Genomic DNA, 17,011 nt, shown 5'->3' on the forward strand with positions numbered 1-17,011 from the left:
CGACAATAGACTAAGTATACACTGCTCAGTTCAATGCTTTTCTGAATATGGATCAGTTTGACCCCATTTAGTGTTATGAATAAACAGCAACAATTAGTGTGAAATTAATGAATTAAAATAGCTTCAGGATTGTTTTTTTCCTCTCTAATTATAACTCAGAATATAAACTAACTCTCACAAGTCCAAGAAAAACAAGACAACTATAACACATTTTAGATTTATTAGCAGAGAGAAAAAAATCTTTTGGGTGCTCCATCGCAAGTTCAGTTTACTGACATTTTGGAGTACTTGCTTTGATCTGAGAGGAACTTACATTGCTTCCTCGAAGTTAGAAATCCTTTTGCCATTGACCTTAATTATAGTTAGATTCAGTTTCCTTTGAAGAAGTCTCCTCCAGTAGGTAACCTAGGGTGCTTCCCTTTGCTGCTGCTCAGCTATCTCATGGATCCACACACTTGCTCTGGCCCTAGTCCCAGGACTACTCTGCACTGCTGGGGCCTCACCTCAAGCATTAAGTGCAGCTCTGACATGTAAGATGATGCCCTGATATTCTATGGTAAGCAGCTGAATGGAGGTGAAAACCACCAAGTACATACTAAATTACCTAATTACTATAACTTCTCATTACATCTGCAATGCCAGTCTGCCTTGCTACTTTCCACTTTCAATATGGTGTTTCCTCTAACCAGTATGATCATCTCCCATTCACGTTCTTTGGCTTCATTCTTCAATTACATGATCCAAAGCAAGAGAAATTTGCCACATTTTCAGCTTATCCTAGAGTACTCTGTTTTTGTCTCAAAATCCAGCCGAGACAAGAAGTAAATACACAGTAAAAGCATTTTATATCTTGTTAGACTAAGAGAGCACACACTGCTTTATCTGCAGGTGAAAAAGACAAGCTACCAGACCACCTAGAAAAGAGCCTTAGCTTATAGCGGATGAGGTGAAGGGTGATGCGAGAGGGTTAAGGCAGCGGTATCATACAGGCAAAGAGACTTGAGAATAGCCATGAACAGGAGTAGTCTATGCAAAGTGAGTTTTAATCAGAGCAAGGTAGGAGCAGGTACACTATAACTGCTGAAGACACAGAACTACAGTGCAGCAAGAGCTGCTGAACGTGCATGCTGCAGTAACCAGATCTGAAATATCAGACTCCCTTTGCACTCTTGACAGAAAATAACACCAATTTACAGAAGAAACTATACAGCAGTGGATTAGATTAGTAACAGTCTATGAATTCCATTCATGCACAGAAAAAGTTCCCTAACTTCCCCAAAGCCCTGATGAAACCACAGAAGTTTTATTAGTCAGGAAGATCAAACAAATAATTGCAGTCTTCCACAAAATATCCTCACAGCTGTCTCAAACTGACTACGTTCCTTTAGTATAGTTACACATTTTCATTTCTGGGCACATTCTGCCTTTCCTCAACATACAGAGACAACATTAAAGAGCCTGACCAGGAAAAGGTTTAAGGACAAAAAATAGCCCATGTGCTATGTATTATAGCTACTATACTGTCTCTTATAGTACAGCTAGAATGAAAGATTTCTCCTTTGAAAATAATCTTTGCAGAGACTAGAAAGAAAGTTCTGTTCTTGTTCAAGTTTTAAAGAAAGAACAAAAGAGAGAAATCTTTAGAAAAATCTTGGGGTTTGCAATAAATTTGCATATATCATGCAGACACCAAGACAAGTAGGAAGCTTTGAAGAACCGTCCACACAGAAACTGCATCATCTCATATTCTGAAGGCAATGAAACTTCTTCAATGCATTCCTTGTGCCAAAGCAGCTATTTTTTGCCATTTATTTTGTTTGTAGTAGCTACCCAAAGTTCTCTCCAGGCCACCATCTGGTAAGGATTTACAGCAGATTACAAGCAAAGATTTAACTTGGTACGCTGTGTATGCTTGTCTGTTTGAGCACACTGCAGGGACTTAATCGTTCACAGGTTGTGTAACATATTGGACTTTTAACTTTTATTAGAATAGTACATATTTACATTGTATGGACAATAGCATTTTTCCTGCTCTTCACTTCCGTCCTCAGAAGCTCCTGTAAACTGAGAAAAGCACAGAAAATTCTATTTGCTTGTTTGCTTACTGTGGCACATACATTGGTTCAAAATCCTATACAGGTCACTCCTTCACTCAAAAATCAAAGGAAAGGCTGCCATGATGAAAGAAGGCATCATCTTTCTGTTTGTTCTGGATGGCAGCTTTCAGCTGAGCTACACATCCTAAGCAGTACTTATTGTCAGTAAAAATATTTACAACCGTAATAACTATTTACAGTTAACAACAACAAAGTAATTTGCTATATTTCCTTTCTAACTTGCTTCATACTGGTCCCTTCTCCCAGGAAAGCAGTGACAGAATGAGAAGGAATGGCCTAATGCTGCGCCAAGTGAGGTTTAGGTTGGATATTAGGAAAAATATTTTCCTTTGAGAGTGGTGATGCATTTGCACAGGCTGCCCAGGGACTGATGGGCACCATCCCCAGAGGTGATCAAGAAATGTGGTGATGTGGCACTAAGTGATGTAGTTTTAATGGTATGGTGGTGAGGGGTTGACAGTTTGACTAGATGATCTCAGTGGTCTTTTCCAACTTAACAGTTCTGTGATTCTGTTCTTGGTTTTTAAGAGACTTTCACTCTCTCTCCACATACACTCCATGAAAGTAGAATTTAGAAGAGAAAATGAGATCCAATACTGTGTAGAGAAATAAGCATATAAAAATAAAGTGGAGGAGGAGAACAGACAGTGGAACCAGTCCCCTCATCAAGCCAGGAAAAACAGAGATCCTCTCCTCTGGGGGGCCTGAAAATCCAGCTGTGATATGCAACCAGAGAATCTGGCTGACCCAAAGCCTATTCCAAAACACTTCTCACCATACAAGACACTCAACGTTTCATATGTCTTGACTATAATTTTGCCACCAGAGGTAGGGATACAAACTACTGCTAAACTCATGTGGTGTGTTCTAAGACTGTGACTGTGCACTGGCATCTGAAAGGCAAAACGATGCTTAAACCTGTTTTTCTCTTTCCCATGAAATACTATGTGAGACACCATGTAAAAAATCAATGCACACAATTTCAGGAGTTTAATTCAGTGATTCACTGTAATTGCTGGTACACAGATACCATGCTACATTCAAAATAACTCGTTACTCATACACACTACACACAGGAACGCTAACCATCCAAATTCCCGCATTATTAGGAGATGGCTTAATCAAATAGTTGATTTATTTTTTAACCTAGAACAATAAACAAGCAACAAGGCCACTCACCACGATAATCCTGTCCTGTACCTCTCACTCCTCCCATCCTTGCAGCCAGAATCTCTGGGTTTGATGCACTGAGGTCTCAACCCCACACACTGATGGAGGGAACACCACCGATGAGCTCTTTGGTTGTACCTTGTGCCTACCATGAATGTCACAGGGTCAGGATAGTTTCAATCCCTGCTCTGGTATTTCCCCATACTGCAACAGTTTTCCCAAGTCAGCACTCCCAGAGAACACCCAAGCCAAGCGCTAGCCAATGTTCCCAACAGACAGATAGGACATAACTGTTTTATCTGGAAGCTGGTTTTTTTTGCCTTAATGTTATCGAGGTTGCAATGCTGGACTGACATTTTTCAATTGCTGTTGAAGCATGTTTTTCTCCTAGGCACAGCCAGCAGGCAGCATTATACCAGATCACAATGAACATTCAGGATGCTGCAGAGAGAGGATTCCAGATACGCATAGAGCGCTTGATTTTCAGATTATCATACATGCCACACTGGTTACAACTGACTTGCACATTTTCTGCACAATACTTGTCTCTATATGGGACTCCTTGTTTACATAATCCAAATGAAGTGGGCAGGATGACATTAGAGAAGCACAACCTTCTTTTTTTTTTTTCCTTCCTCCTATGGTGGCTTCCAGTAGATAATCTGTATAAGCCTCCCCCCTAAAGCCTCTGTCTCATCCCTATCCACAGAAAGTCTTTTTGACGAGCAGTCTGATGGGTAGCCTACAGTTCTGAATAGTTTTGGAAAAAAAAGTATTATGCTGCCTATTACAAGAAGCAGAACTCAAGTCTTTGTCAGGAACTATTTCTGTGTTTCTGGTTTACATATATATGCTATCAAGCAGAGCACCTCTTAATTTCCCAGCATGAAACGAGCAATGATCTTTTAAACACTATTTCCTTAAGTGTATGTGAGTGGGCAGAGAAAAGAAGATGCTAATTTATCCTGTTATACTCCTGCTGCTCATTATTTCACAGTATTTCTAACCTTAGACACAAGGCATTCCTTTCAGCGTGTATCCCATATAGTCACATAAAGGAGTTCTGTAATTTCTCCCTCCTTATTCCAGATCCACCCTCATTACATCAGCACTGTTTACTATATAGAACACCTATCAATGAAATGTGCCATTTTGATCAACACTCTTCAGTTATTACCTGAAATTCATGTTACAGCTGAGGCAGCAGCACTGAACAAACCGAACCACACAGTAGGGTTGCAGCGAAGACAGTGATCCCACAGCTCAATGTCATTTCACAACACAGATTGGCCAATCTAACAGCTACCTCACTCAGAGGCAGGTCTTACTCTCACACAACCCTCCCTTCCTCTCGGCTCCAGCACCAGTGATTGCATCTGTGCTCCCATCCCAACTCCAGGAGGCAAGCTGTAAGAAAGAAATCAACCCACAAGGCACAAGGTGTAGCTGTCAAAAACTAGCATCAAGAAAAAGTTCACATCAGTGAACACATCAACATTCACATCACATCAGTGCAATTCCTGAGGTTTTTATAAAAAGTTCTTAATAGTTTTGGAAAACTGAGTACTGCCTTATGTTGCTGAACTGCAGTACCTGAACCTAAGTCAGAAGTGATGTGCACACAGTTCCTTCCCATCCAACACATCCAGTGCATCATCAAACACTGAGGAGATACCCAGCAAAAGGAGGTACAGTTCTTCTATTGCAGCTGTACTAGGTAGGAATATTCTGTTCATATTCACATAAAATTACATGACTTTTTTTTTAATGTTAATGTACAAAATGTTACAATTGCTGAATACACTCATGTGAGACAATGATTTCAGGAACAAAAGACAAGAAACAAACTTGCTGAACTCCATGATTTGCAGCAGCTCTGAAAGATGCTGAAACTGCTCAATATATGGGACCGTGAACAGAACCAAGAGGTGCAGTCCAGGTCTACGAAACTGCTTATTGTTCTTCCCCACATGGAATATACATTTACCTCTTCACACTGTGCTTTGCTTAGCAAGGTCCTGCATTCAAGTTTGCATTACAGTTTCATTTCTGCTTCAACAGAAATGGTGCAATCCAGAAGAAAAAGTAGAAGCGGGAACAAAGCAGTTGCAATTAAAAATACTCGGCACAACTGTCCAGCAACATGCTCAGGTACAGCAGAACAAGGAGAGTCTGCCTTAAATGTTTGTCTTATTTCATCTAAAACGAAAAGGAACTTCAGCTTAGTTCTTTTGTGAACCCCTTGCATATTAGTTGTAAGGCACAAGCTGTAAAACTGAAGATGTGTTGTGCAGATCCTGCTGGCAAGTGGAATTTCAGATTAAAATCGTCTCACTGCAACAACTAGTTTCCATGGGAACAAAGCCATGCTAAGACAGCCACACAGCCAGGGCTCACACTGACCGTGCCTCTACACTAAGTTCATATCTGAAGGTCCCCAGCACAACAGGTGATGCACACCTGATGTCACATCTGCAAATTGACTTAACTTTATTAACACACTAAGCTTCAGTTTGTACCAAATTCTAAGCAAGACAAAAGCTGACAACTTGTTTTGGTAGATGTCCTCTTAGTCAAGTGACTGAAACAATCTAAAATTTTTTCTGTTATCATCTCTTTATTGTAAATTAAGCTGTTAGCAGAAAGGAATAACAAGCCTACAGAGTCTCAACAGCAGCAGCACCTTCCACTTCATGTTACAAACAAACCAAGGCACTGCATGACTGAAGAGACCGACTGAGCATCATGCAGCAAGCCGGTGACCAAGCAGACTCTTCCACCCCAGTATGTCATCAACTCCATGCAGGGGCAGGTATGCTCCAGTGTGAATCACTCCCATCACAGCACTACATTACTTAATAAGGGCAAAAGTATTTGACAGATGAAGCTGGAAGAAGGATCTGAACACACTCACTGAAGCACTACAATCAGATATCCAATCAATGTAGCACTGTTCTTACAGATTCAACCGTTTAAGCAAACCTAAAGCATTATAGTTCCTTGTTCAGTTTCTGTCAGCGTGCTTTACTCAACAACTGCATTTAATCCCATTAATAACTTACCTATGAAACCAGATTAGATTTAGCTGCATGCCCACAAACCTCAAGGCACGATCAACATCCTTAATTTGAAACTGTTTATCAAACAATTACTCAGATTTATCTAAAATAGAAGTAAAAACAAAACCAAAAACATACCTACAAAATTTGCTTGTGGATGGTTTTCTTCTTAAATAATCACTTTCAGCTTTAAAGTAACTATTAAGAGCATTTCAATAAATCTGCATGCGACTGGAAAACTTAACAACTTTTCCCAAGGACTTCATCTTTTGCTAAATCACAAACTACGAAACTCATACTAGCTTCCTTCCTAAAGGCTTTATTGGGAATCAAGGTGTATAGAAGTTTCACTGTAACATCAGAGCTCTACTGGAAGCACAAATGACTTGCAAAGGCAGGAATGCCGATCTACATGCACTCAGGCAAATCCTGTCACCTTCCTTTTTCTTTTTTCTCCCTTCTGTTTCCTCTCAGCTAAGCATAACTATAGATTGGAAAAGCAAACATTAAGTACTTCCAAGTAGTTGGAAGGGAGAAGAAAAAAAAAGACTAAGATAAAGATATGAGTGTCCGATACAGAGCTCTGCCTGTGAGCCACATTTCTACTCTGCATTGTGGTTACGTGCAATACACTGGAGCATCAGCCTGGAACTAACTCTTCTGTGGCTCCAGACCAATAGCAAGGATGATGCTTTGAGTCAGACACACTGAAACAGCTTTGTGTGCATACTTGTGATTACGTTTATTTTTATCTCTGAATCAGAATTAATCCTATTTCAAGGTGGCAGTTAAAAAAAAAAAAACTAAACCAAAACAAACACATTTCAAATATTTAAGTGCACTATTAATACACTGAACGTGAAAATAGAACAGCATATGGCAAAAGAGATTAAGAGGATTAGCCAATTAAATGGTATGACTCAAACTGACATGATCCGTCAAATCTGTGTTTCGCATTGAGGTACGCGGGGGCATGGGAAAAGGACTTCACCTTATGAAAGCACTGAAAGCCAAACTTCTAAGAACAGCTGGTTTGGATGGAAGCATCCACTGGGAGGGAATGAGATCAGCGACACAAGCAAAACTTATGAGGTAAATGAAAGTGATTTACTTCTGGATGGCTCCTTTCTCTTTAATGCTGCATTTCACAAAAATCCACATACCTGATGCAAAACTTAACACCAAGAGCCCCAAGTGATGTGACAGTGAGCTCTATATGCAATAATTACTTGTGCGTTTTGGTCACGTAATATTAAATTTGACAAACAAGGCTATAGATCATATTCCTGTTACTACAAAGACACAGTAAACATCTCACTGTATTCAAGTTTTCATCATCAACAGAGTAAAATATTCAAGCAGGTCTCTGGACAGAAATAATGCCTTTTTCTGAGAGCTGAATGCAGACAACTCAGCATATCACATCTCATGAGAAGCAAATAGCTTATCTGCATGTTTCAAGGCAGGAAAGAAGCCACAAAAGCACAGGCATCTGGAAAGTGCTCCTCCAAAAGGTGACATTCCTGTCAGCTTCATGCAGTGGCCCTCAGTACACCTGGAGTAAAACCTGCTGGGAAGACCCATCCTGCAGGGAACAGGCCAGACCTTCATTCCCCAGGTTAACCTCAAGATCTCCGAGCACTTCTCTAAATACAATTAATTCATTTGACTTCATTCTTCTATAGCTATTGAAGAAATGGCAAAAATACAAGCGAATAATCATTGGCAGGCATCATACAGGCTTGTAACCAAAGAATTTAAGATGTCAAATTAGTAAAGGATTTAACATCATTGAAATATATACTACAAAATAATATAATCTTCTTTTATACACAGCCACAGCTGAAACGCCAACATTAATCAGCAGCAAACCAAAGCTGTTCTTAGGTCATTAAAACTTCATCTTGGTATAATTTAAAATATCAATATTATACAAACATTAGCATTTCTTTGGACAGCTAAATGAAACAAAAGCATGTTGAAATGTTCCACTGATAGAACAAACCCTATAAACACACAGATCCCAAAAGCATATTTCAAGCAATGTAGTCTCATTAAGCACGCACTTTTCCTATGTCTCAGCTTCTCCCTTAGAAGAACTCAGTTGGAAAGGAATGGAAAAGATGCAGTTTCATTCTTAGCTCTGGATCACAAAGGAACACAAAGTTGCATGCTTGTATAATGGAAATGCATTTATATGAGAGTTGACTGGATTCAGATATGGAAACAAAAGCAGTTTATTTCCAGTTGCTGAGTTTCTATGATCCTCCTGAGAGTGCATCTCATAAAGCTGTATTTTAAAAAGAATGTTTATCACAATATGCAAATCTCGACGCGCTGTCTTTCATGGATTTAATATTAAATACAAAGCAAATCATGCCTTACTCCTGCAAATTAAGCTTTACTCCCAATCCCACGCTTCTGAGCACACACAAGAAAAAGCAGCCTCAAACGTATCAATGACAGCTTTGAGATGTCTAAGACAAGTGCTGTGAAATTTCATTAACATTCTATTTTCATTAATACCACCCAACTATGCACAACAGAAAAATGTTATCTCACGTGGTACTGCACACATTCCCAGGCCACTCCACATGCTACTAATAAAGCCCCTACTAGCATTTACTTCCAAATTACAGCCTTGGTATCTACAATAACGTGAATGATTCAGTAACAAATCTTAAAATGAAAAACAAAAACAGAAGTTTATCCGCTTACCTTGAGGAAAAGGATTGGGCTGCACTAAATACAGGAAAGCGTGGACTACTTTAAACAAAATCCCTATTGGCCCAGGTTCATGGTATGCACCTGTATCGTACGTCTTGGCAGGTACAAACCCAAAATCCAAAGTCCCAGGAGGCGGCTTGTATATAGGCTGAACCTCTGAAATAGTACTTCCACAAAACAACAGCAGCAGCAGGCAGAGTTCCACAGCCATGGCTGGCAGTATTCATAAAATTTGAGGTAGAGGTATTTGTCCCACCAAGTCCAGAAATCTTCACTCCATTCACCTGGGAGATAGATTTCTCAACAGCGAAACGCTGGTGCCCTCACACCTTTATTCTTTAATGTCTTCTTGTTCTGGAGTGATATAGGAGCCTCTCAGGGAAGTGACTCAGCGCACCATCTCTAGTAAAAGAAAGAAAGAAAAACTCTGAGCTCATCAAGCTATTGGCATGCAAGCAGAAATTGCAAGATACCTGCAATTTTCTGCAGACACCGAACTTATCATCACTTGTAAAAGCAAGCCTGGAAGAACAGTGAAAAAAGAACTGAAGTCTGTAAATAAAATGGTCTGCTACACATGCTGTACTTGAAAGAGGGATAAAAACAATTACGCACAGTTCCAGGTCAATGAGTTTTCAAAAACAAAGCAGAGCATTGGGACAGCTCCACAGAAAACATGCAAAAATTAAAGGCAGAGCATACAAGCTGCAGTTCTAACTAAAGAACACGGTATGTCACATCACAGCAGTTTGCATTCAGTCAGCTACCTCTAGTTACTATAAAGAACAGCAGCTACTAGTTTTATGTTGTCGTTTCTTTAATCTGTAACTGTTCAGTTGGTAGGACTCCCACTATCCCTCCCCACAAACAACCTTGCAGATGGCACTTCACGACACCCATTTCATAGCTAAGGCCGAAGATTCATCTCAAGAAAGAATCTAAGCTTCCAGTTGTTTTGCCATGACAGTAACTTTTTATCAATGAAAACTTAAGGAGAAAAAAAATAAAATCCACTGTCCTCCTGAAAGATCACAGCACATGTCCTCAATTGCTTTCTATTAACTCAAACATTCACAACGTTCTCCTTCAGAGTCTGAGCAGCCAGTAGGTTTTATACAATATCTTGTTGAAGTTGAGTAGCATTAAGATGACTCTGAATGCCTACAAAGCATTAAGAATGTTGTCAGTCTACAAAACCACGACACTTCCAAGGTGCTTCCATGTCAAAGGAGGTCTGAAGACAAAACCACTTTTAAAGTTGGTAGCAAGGTGAGTCTTAGCTTCTCCCATGCTTTGCAGTCCCCAGTAAAACAGACGCTCCCTATCTCAAAGCCCACACTGACTCACTGGAAATCACACAGAAAGCTTGTTTACTACTCCTTCCTGTATGCAAAAGTCTGATTAGTATCAAGAAAACCATGGAACATAAAAATACAAACCCAGATCAAAGAGCTAGGGATAGTCTTGTTTCCCTGAAACCCAATCTAGCTAAAAAGGAAAACTTAAATCTATTTCTCAATTCAGCTCCCACTGAAAACCAAGAAAAACCAATAATAATTGCATGAACATCAGTTACCAAGCCATACTCAAAGAGCCAATATCTCTCTCTATATAATACCCAGCACTGAAATGGAAAATCTTAGAAAATATTAAAAAACAGGGATTTCCATATCAGAAAGACATGCTTTAATAATAATTATCATAGAACCATTTGAGTTGGAAGGGACCTTTAAGGGCCATCTAGTCCAACCACCCTACACTGAACAGGGACACCTACAGCTGGATCACAGCCCTGTCCTGCCTGACCTTGAATGTCACCAGGAATAGGGCAGCCATCGCCTCTCTGGGCAACCTGTGCCAGTGCTTTGCATAATTGTTTTTTTTTTCCTTATATCCATCCTAAATCTCACCTCTTTTAGTTTGAAACCATTTCCTCTTGTCCTGTCACAACAGACCCTGCTATGGAGTCCGTCCTTTCTTACAGCCCCCTTCAGCCAGGCTGCACTCAGCCCTCCCTGGAGCCTTCTCTTCTCCAGCCCTAACAGCCCCAGCTCCCTCAGCCTGTCCTCATCAGGGAAGCGTTCCACCAATTATCCAGCTCCAAAATATTATTATTCCCCTTTCACTCATTTCTTGACACTGAGATTCTTGAGGTTTCTTCAGCTGAAAAGACACCTTCTCAGCAGGATTTTCTTCAGTGCACCTGCCACGCCATGGCTGAACGCAGAAATCGACAGCACATGAAAACTGCTTTGATGGCAGTTTAAAATCAGATCCACAGAAACTCCCTGGGATAAAATGTCACCAAATCCCAATTAAGTGCAATAGATTTTTATTTTCTCCTAATGACAAATCAGTGCAGGTTGCGCAAATTCCATAAAATAAACCAAGCTGAACTCTTACTAAAAAGTTTGAACACTTTCTGAGTAAATTTGAGTGCTCTGGAGACTTCTCAATGCTCTCCATGAGCTCAGCATGTCGGGAGATAACATAACACACACCACCATCAACCCCTGATTGCAGAAGTTACAAATCAGATAGAAAAACAGGCTGAAAACACTGCATGGGAATGCTGGGGGCATTTGTGAATAATAGAAGTGGAGAGGAAGATGACCATAATTGGTGTCCTAAGGCAGAGCTAGAAGACAGGGCATGTTTTCTGTTGTGAACTCTGTCAGAAGGAGAAGAGGAAGATGCAAACAGTTGTCTTAATTCCCCCCCACCCCCTCGACCCCAGACAATTTGAACTAGATCTAATTATACAAATGGGAAAACAAAGCACAACCAAAAAGTCCTTTTGATGTTGAAAAAAACAATCTCCGTGCATGGCAGAATTATGAACTGATACACTAGCTGATAGTGAATCCTACAAGGACTGAAATTGCAGGGACGCTACCTGTACCTCAGACACAAATGATACCTTGTTGAATAGAGACGTATCTGTCCACTCTGAAGACACTTCAGAAATCACCAAGTCTGTATAATTTTCAGCTGAGCCTTTATGAAGTCCAGTAATTCTCAAAACACGGACAGGCATCTTGTAAATCAAAGAACCTGCAGCATTCAGCCAGATGTGCTCCTTCTCCCATCACTGGCAAATCCATCACAATGAACTTGGTATACACAGGCTTATTGGGTGATTCCTTCAGGCTGACACCAAATCTTCTCTGAACTATATAAAAGCTACGCTAATAGTGAGCAGGAACTTACAGAAGCACTATTAAGCCTATAACTCAGGCTACCTGTGAGCATTCAATAGCAGTTCAACCTACATAAAAATAACCTTGATGTAACAAGCTCCCAGTAGTTACCCTCATCTCAGTAACTATTAAAAAAGAAAGCCTACAACCTGAGCTGGAAGCACATTAGTAGCTGAATACGCTACTTAAACAGCGCTGAAAGTGAAAATCAATCCATGAAATCGTGAGAACTGCCAGTGTGGTATATGAACAGAAGTGACATACATATAGTTTATGATAATCCTGCTGCAGTGTGTGGCCATCTCATCTCCTTTGAGGCAGTGTGACATCGGTGTGAGTTTGCTTGCACAACTCGTCCCACGTTCAAGCAAACAGGGAGAGAAATTCAGCTGTGTGAACCTTTGGAGTGCTTCCATAAATGATCAAGTATTATCAAGTGAGGTGTTCATTTCGTTACTGTTTTGATTACGAAAACAGCCATCTGTTAACTATGGAAGATATATAGCAATTAAAACTGTCTTTTATTTTCTGTGTGCTTTGCAAACATCCACCTTAGAAGAGTGGAGCTTTTGCTTTTTATTCCACAGCTGCCACCTACGTATCCCACACAAATCACTAAGTAAACATTCTTAGGTTGTTGGTTGTTTTTTAAGCCCTGTCTGTGGAGAACATCATCACTGCTTCACCACATGTGCTGCGATATTATCACATCCCCACTATATCTCACTTTGTACTAACCAACAAACAAACTGCAATGTTTTCCACAACTGACAATGCTTCAGCAACTGCAGCGTAAGTTTAAGAAGAGGAGACAGATTGAGACACAGAAGTTCAGTAACTGCTTCTATGACGGTACCTACACTAACGAGCAGAACTCAGAAGCATTGCGATATCCTCCTCAGAAGCATCACGATGTCCCACTCTTTGTTACTACAGGACCGGCCTCCTATTTAACATTGCCATCCACGCACACACAACTCTGCAGTGCAGTGATGTGGCTATGATTAACCCTGTGAACTGAAATTCAATCAACCAGAGGCTACATTGCTCAAGCTCAATGTGGGAGCCTCTTGGCAGCATACCAGGTCGGAACAGGGGGAGAAGCAGCTGTCTGCAGGAAGCCCACCCTGAAGAGCTGGCTGAGTTTGTTATGTCTTTTAATTAGTCGTTTGAAAACCAGAGCCCATAATACCCTTCAAGGTTCCAGCAAAAGCAACCAGCAGAAGACTGAAATTAATTATGACAGCCGCAACACAGGTAGCTACAGCTGGCCTTCAACTCCTGGATGTGCATTAAAACAAAACCACAAATGAGATACGGTACAGCCAGCCAAACCAGACACTGCCAAGTCAGAAAGGTACAATTTTCTGACACAATCTCTCCCAAGCCAACCAAGGATTACAACCTGTTGCCATAGTAGAAAGCAAACAAGCTCAGTAAGCACCAGGGACTGCAGAACTGTCTGAGAGCACCACACAAGCAAAATCCCCCACCCCAGGGAGCTGCAGGAGGCACCTGCTGTGTTTGCTGCTCAGTGCAAAGCACTCAAGTCAGGAACATGGATATGCAGAGCACTGGTTAGATTTGAGCTGCAAGCTGCTTCAGAAGCTGAAATAAGCAAATACACCCCTCTTCTCCCCACCCCCAAACAAACAAATAAAACCAAAAGAACTAATAAAACCCACTCACCAACCAGCCAACCCCATACTGTTTGCCATTGTAGAAGTCACAGCAGCTTACTAACAGAGACGCACACAAATAAACTCCGGGTGACATTCCTTCCCCAGAAGATCCACAGCTCTGACTTTTAGCCTAAAAGTTACGTTTTCACTAACTGAACCAAAACCAAATACATAACATGACGCTAAGGGATGCGTTTACCCCAGAGCTCATAAAGCCTTCCCGTGGGAGAGCACTCCTCAGCATCATGCGGGGATCACTCGGACACCACAAAGCCATCCCATAATTAGACAGCTTTCCGACAAACAGGCACGAGCGAGGGCTGATCGCAGCCCCAGCAGCAGACCCGGACCAAGTTTCCCCCATCTTTCCAATTACTTGCGCTGGAGAGGCTCTGCCCCCATCGCACTGCCGAGTCCTGGATCCGCACAGCAGCACCGGCGCCTCAGCTCCGCCTCTGCTGGAACGCGGACCGCTCGGTAGTTTCTCCGGCCGTTCCCCCCGTCTCGGCGCTCGGGCGGCGATAAACGGTGTCCGTCGCCGCAACCGCCCCCCACGGAGCCGCCGCGCTCCCCCCGCCGCGAAGAGGCCGAGCCGCCCCAGGTGCGGCGTTCGCCGCAGCGCGTTCCCACCGCGGGAAGGGGCGAGCCGCCCTCCGCGCCCGCAGCCACCATTCCGCCGCAGCGCCGAGGCAGGGGGCCGACGAAGCGATGCGGACGGCCACGGCCCCACCACGCAGCGGCCGGACGCCCCCGGAGCTCTTCGCTCTTCTCTCCCCGTCCCCACCGCCCGGCTCTCCTCCGCGGTAGGATCCGCCCTGGCTCCCCGCACGCCGCCGTGCCGCAGCCCCTTCCTTTCCCGCAGCCGGAGCCGTCCCCGCGGCTCCCCTCACCCTGCCGGCCTCTCCCTGCACCCAGGCCGAGCTCTCCCCGCCCGGCTTTCCCAACGACCGCCCTCCTCACCCGGCTCCAGGGGAAGGGGCTCTCTCCGACCACCGCCACACTTTCTCTCCGGGAAGGGCAGCACTTGTGCCGCCCGCAGCGGGAGGAGCCCCGCCCCACCTGCCGCCCCTCCCCGCGCCCGGCACTCACCGGCGGAGCCGGGTCGGGGAGATGGAGGCTCCGGTCCCGGTTCGGCCCGCTCCGTTCCGGCTCAGAACGCAGCGTCGGTGCCGCCCGCGCATGGATTACGGAGGGCGGGCTCTGCCCCGGGCCGGGCTGCGGGACCACCCCGGCGAGCCGGGGCTGGAGGAGGGAGAGGGGGAGGAAGAGGAGGAGCGTGAGGCGCTTCGCCCCGCTGGGCGCCGTGGGGGCGGCACGCAGGGTCGGGTCGAGCTGCTGCGCGGTGGGAACGCTGCGGCCGCGACCTGTTGCTGGGCGGGTTGCGGCAGTGCGGGCACGGCCCCTCCTCCCCGCCGGGTTACCTCTCATCAGCTGTTGTAAGAACGTTTCGTTTCACCCCTCCCGGGGGATGCCCTTCTTTCCTGACAAGAATATCGCCTCTTTTGGGACCGGAATCCGTGTTTTTTTCCTTCAGAGTGACTTTGTTTCTGTGTCCAGGGACACCTCGGTCAGACAAGATGCACCTTTCCTTATGCCATGACACAGTAACACACTTCCAAAGGCTCCTTGCTGTTTCCTCGTTTGCCCTCTGTGATTTTTATTTGCAGTTTTGGTATTTCAAAACTGCCCCCGTCGTTGCAATATCGAGTCATCGGGTTTAGAAACAATCCTTACGGTTCTTACCAGGCTCAGCATCACCACTCAGGGCAAACAGGAACCTCTGCTGGGCATCCAGGATAACACGGACTCCTCAGAGGTACTGAAAGCACTGATGGAGAGGACAATGATGGAAGTGGCTTTGAGCAGGCAGAAAGATGCCAAGGACAGGGTGGATGGCTTTAACCTAGAAGAGTGGAGATCTAGGTTAGATGTTTGGAAGAAATTCTCTGCTCAGAGGGTGGTGAGGCACTGGAACAGGCTCCCTGAGAAGCTGTGTGTGCCCCGTCCCTGGAGGTGTTCAAGGCCAGGTTGGATGGGGCCCTGGGCAGCCTGAGCTGGTGGGTGGCAGCCCTGCACACAGCAGGGGATTGGAACTGGGTGGGTTTTAAGGTCCCTTCCAACCCCAACCATTCTGTGATTCTATGAAACTGAGGCTTCTGCTATTGCAGGAGGCTGCCTTGCTATTATAACTTTGGCCAAGGTTCGAACAGTTTTCTCACAAGCGGTATTTGGCATGGCTGAATTTTACCTGTATTTCAACTCAAGGCATTTGCCAACACTGCACATTGGAGAACAAGCTGCCACGTTGGCTCCACACAGAAAGAACAACTATTCTGACCAGCACAGTTCCTGGATTGTTCAGCTTGAGTGTGCACAGTGCTGCAACCCAAGCTGGAGAGCACAGCACAGAGCTCAGCCAGTCTCTTGTCTCAGCTCTTGTTACAGTTCTATGTACCCAAGCAGTGTGTCAGACAGGTGATGCTATAGTTTTGGTGAGACACAGAACATGATGGTGAAAGGGCAAGTGTGCTAAGTTAAGCAGATAGCCTTCAATTCTAGAAGTGCAGCTCCTTCTTAAGCTCCAGGTGATTTTTTTTCTAAATAGAGGAGAATTTGCTTTTCAAACAATAGGCTGCATGTAACCAAAACTATGAATCTAATGATCTGGTGGCTTTGATTTCTAACACTCCTGTGCAGTGTTAGAAGAGAGAAGCTGAATCTTGTTGTTATTTGACTGATTTTAAACTGTAGAGTAAAGGCATGTAGATGCAGCAATAAATAACAGCAGAAGAGTTAGCCAGAAATCAAGGACAGCAATGTGGGAATGTGGAAGAGAAGGGCGTGGAATGAGAAGTAAGGGAGTTGAGCTCTTCTGGAGCCAGAAACACTAAGATATTCTTTTGGATTACTAATTAACACAAGTAATAGATTTACTAGAAGTTGATGGTAGGCTACTGCAGGACTGTTAGGTGAGATGTGGCTGTAGTTTGCAAGCAGGACACACAACTAGATTTACAGGAAAAAGGCATGAGTGTTCACAGAAGAATTCAAACTGA

The 17,011-nt window shown here is 43.5% G+C and overlaps 1 protein-coding gene across 11 annotated transcripts in view; it reads right to left on the reverse strand.

Annotated features, from left to right (window-relative positions):
* The window catches only part of PROM1 (prominin 1), a 57,128-nt gene extending 41,845 nt beyond the window's left edge, over positions 1 to 15,283 (reverse strand). For 5 of the 11 annotated variants that reach the window (XR_011903431.1, XR_011903429.1, XM_072335332.1 and 2 more), the window contains exons 1-2: positions 15,045 to 15,282; positions 9,065 to 9,475 (exon numbers count right to left, since the gene is read on the reverse strand). Coding sequence is in view for 5 of the 11 variants with exons in the window: in XM_072335332.1 (XP_072191433.1) it covers positions 9,065 to 9,284 (220 nt within the window). In the remaining 6 variants the exon portion in view is untranslated. Of the gene's footprint in view, positions 1 to 9,064; positions 9,476 to 14,915; positions 15,017 to 15,044 lie in introns of those variants that run through there. The other 6 variants (XR_011903430.1, XR_011903428.1, XR_011903426.1 and 3 more) reach the window with 2 other exon arrangements.
* Between the last annotated feature and the right edge of the window lie 1,728 nt (positions 15,284 to 17,011).

The sequence above is a fragment of the Excalfactoria chinensis genome, chromosome 4 (assembly GCF_039878825.1).
Source record: "Excalfactoria chinensis isolate bCotChi1 chromosome 4, bCotChi1.hap2, whole genome shotgun sequence".
In the NCBI taxonomy this organism is placed as follows: Eukaryota; Metazoa; Chordata; class Aves; order Galliformes; family Phasianidae; genus Excalfactoria; species Excalfactoria chinensis.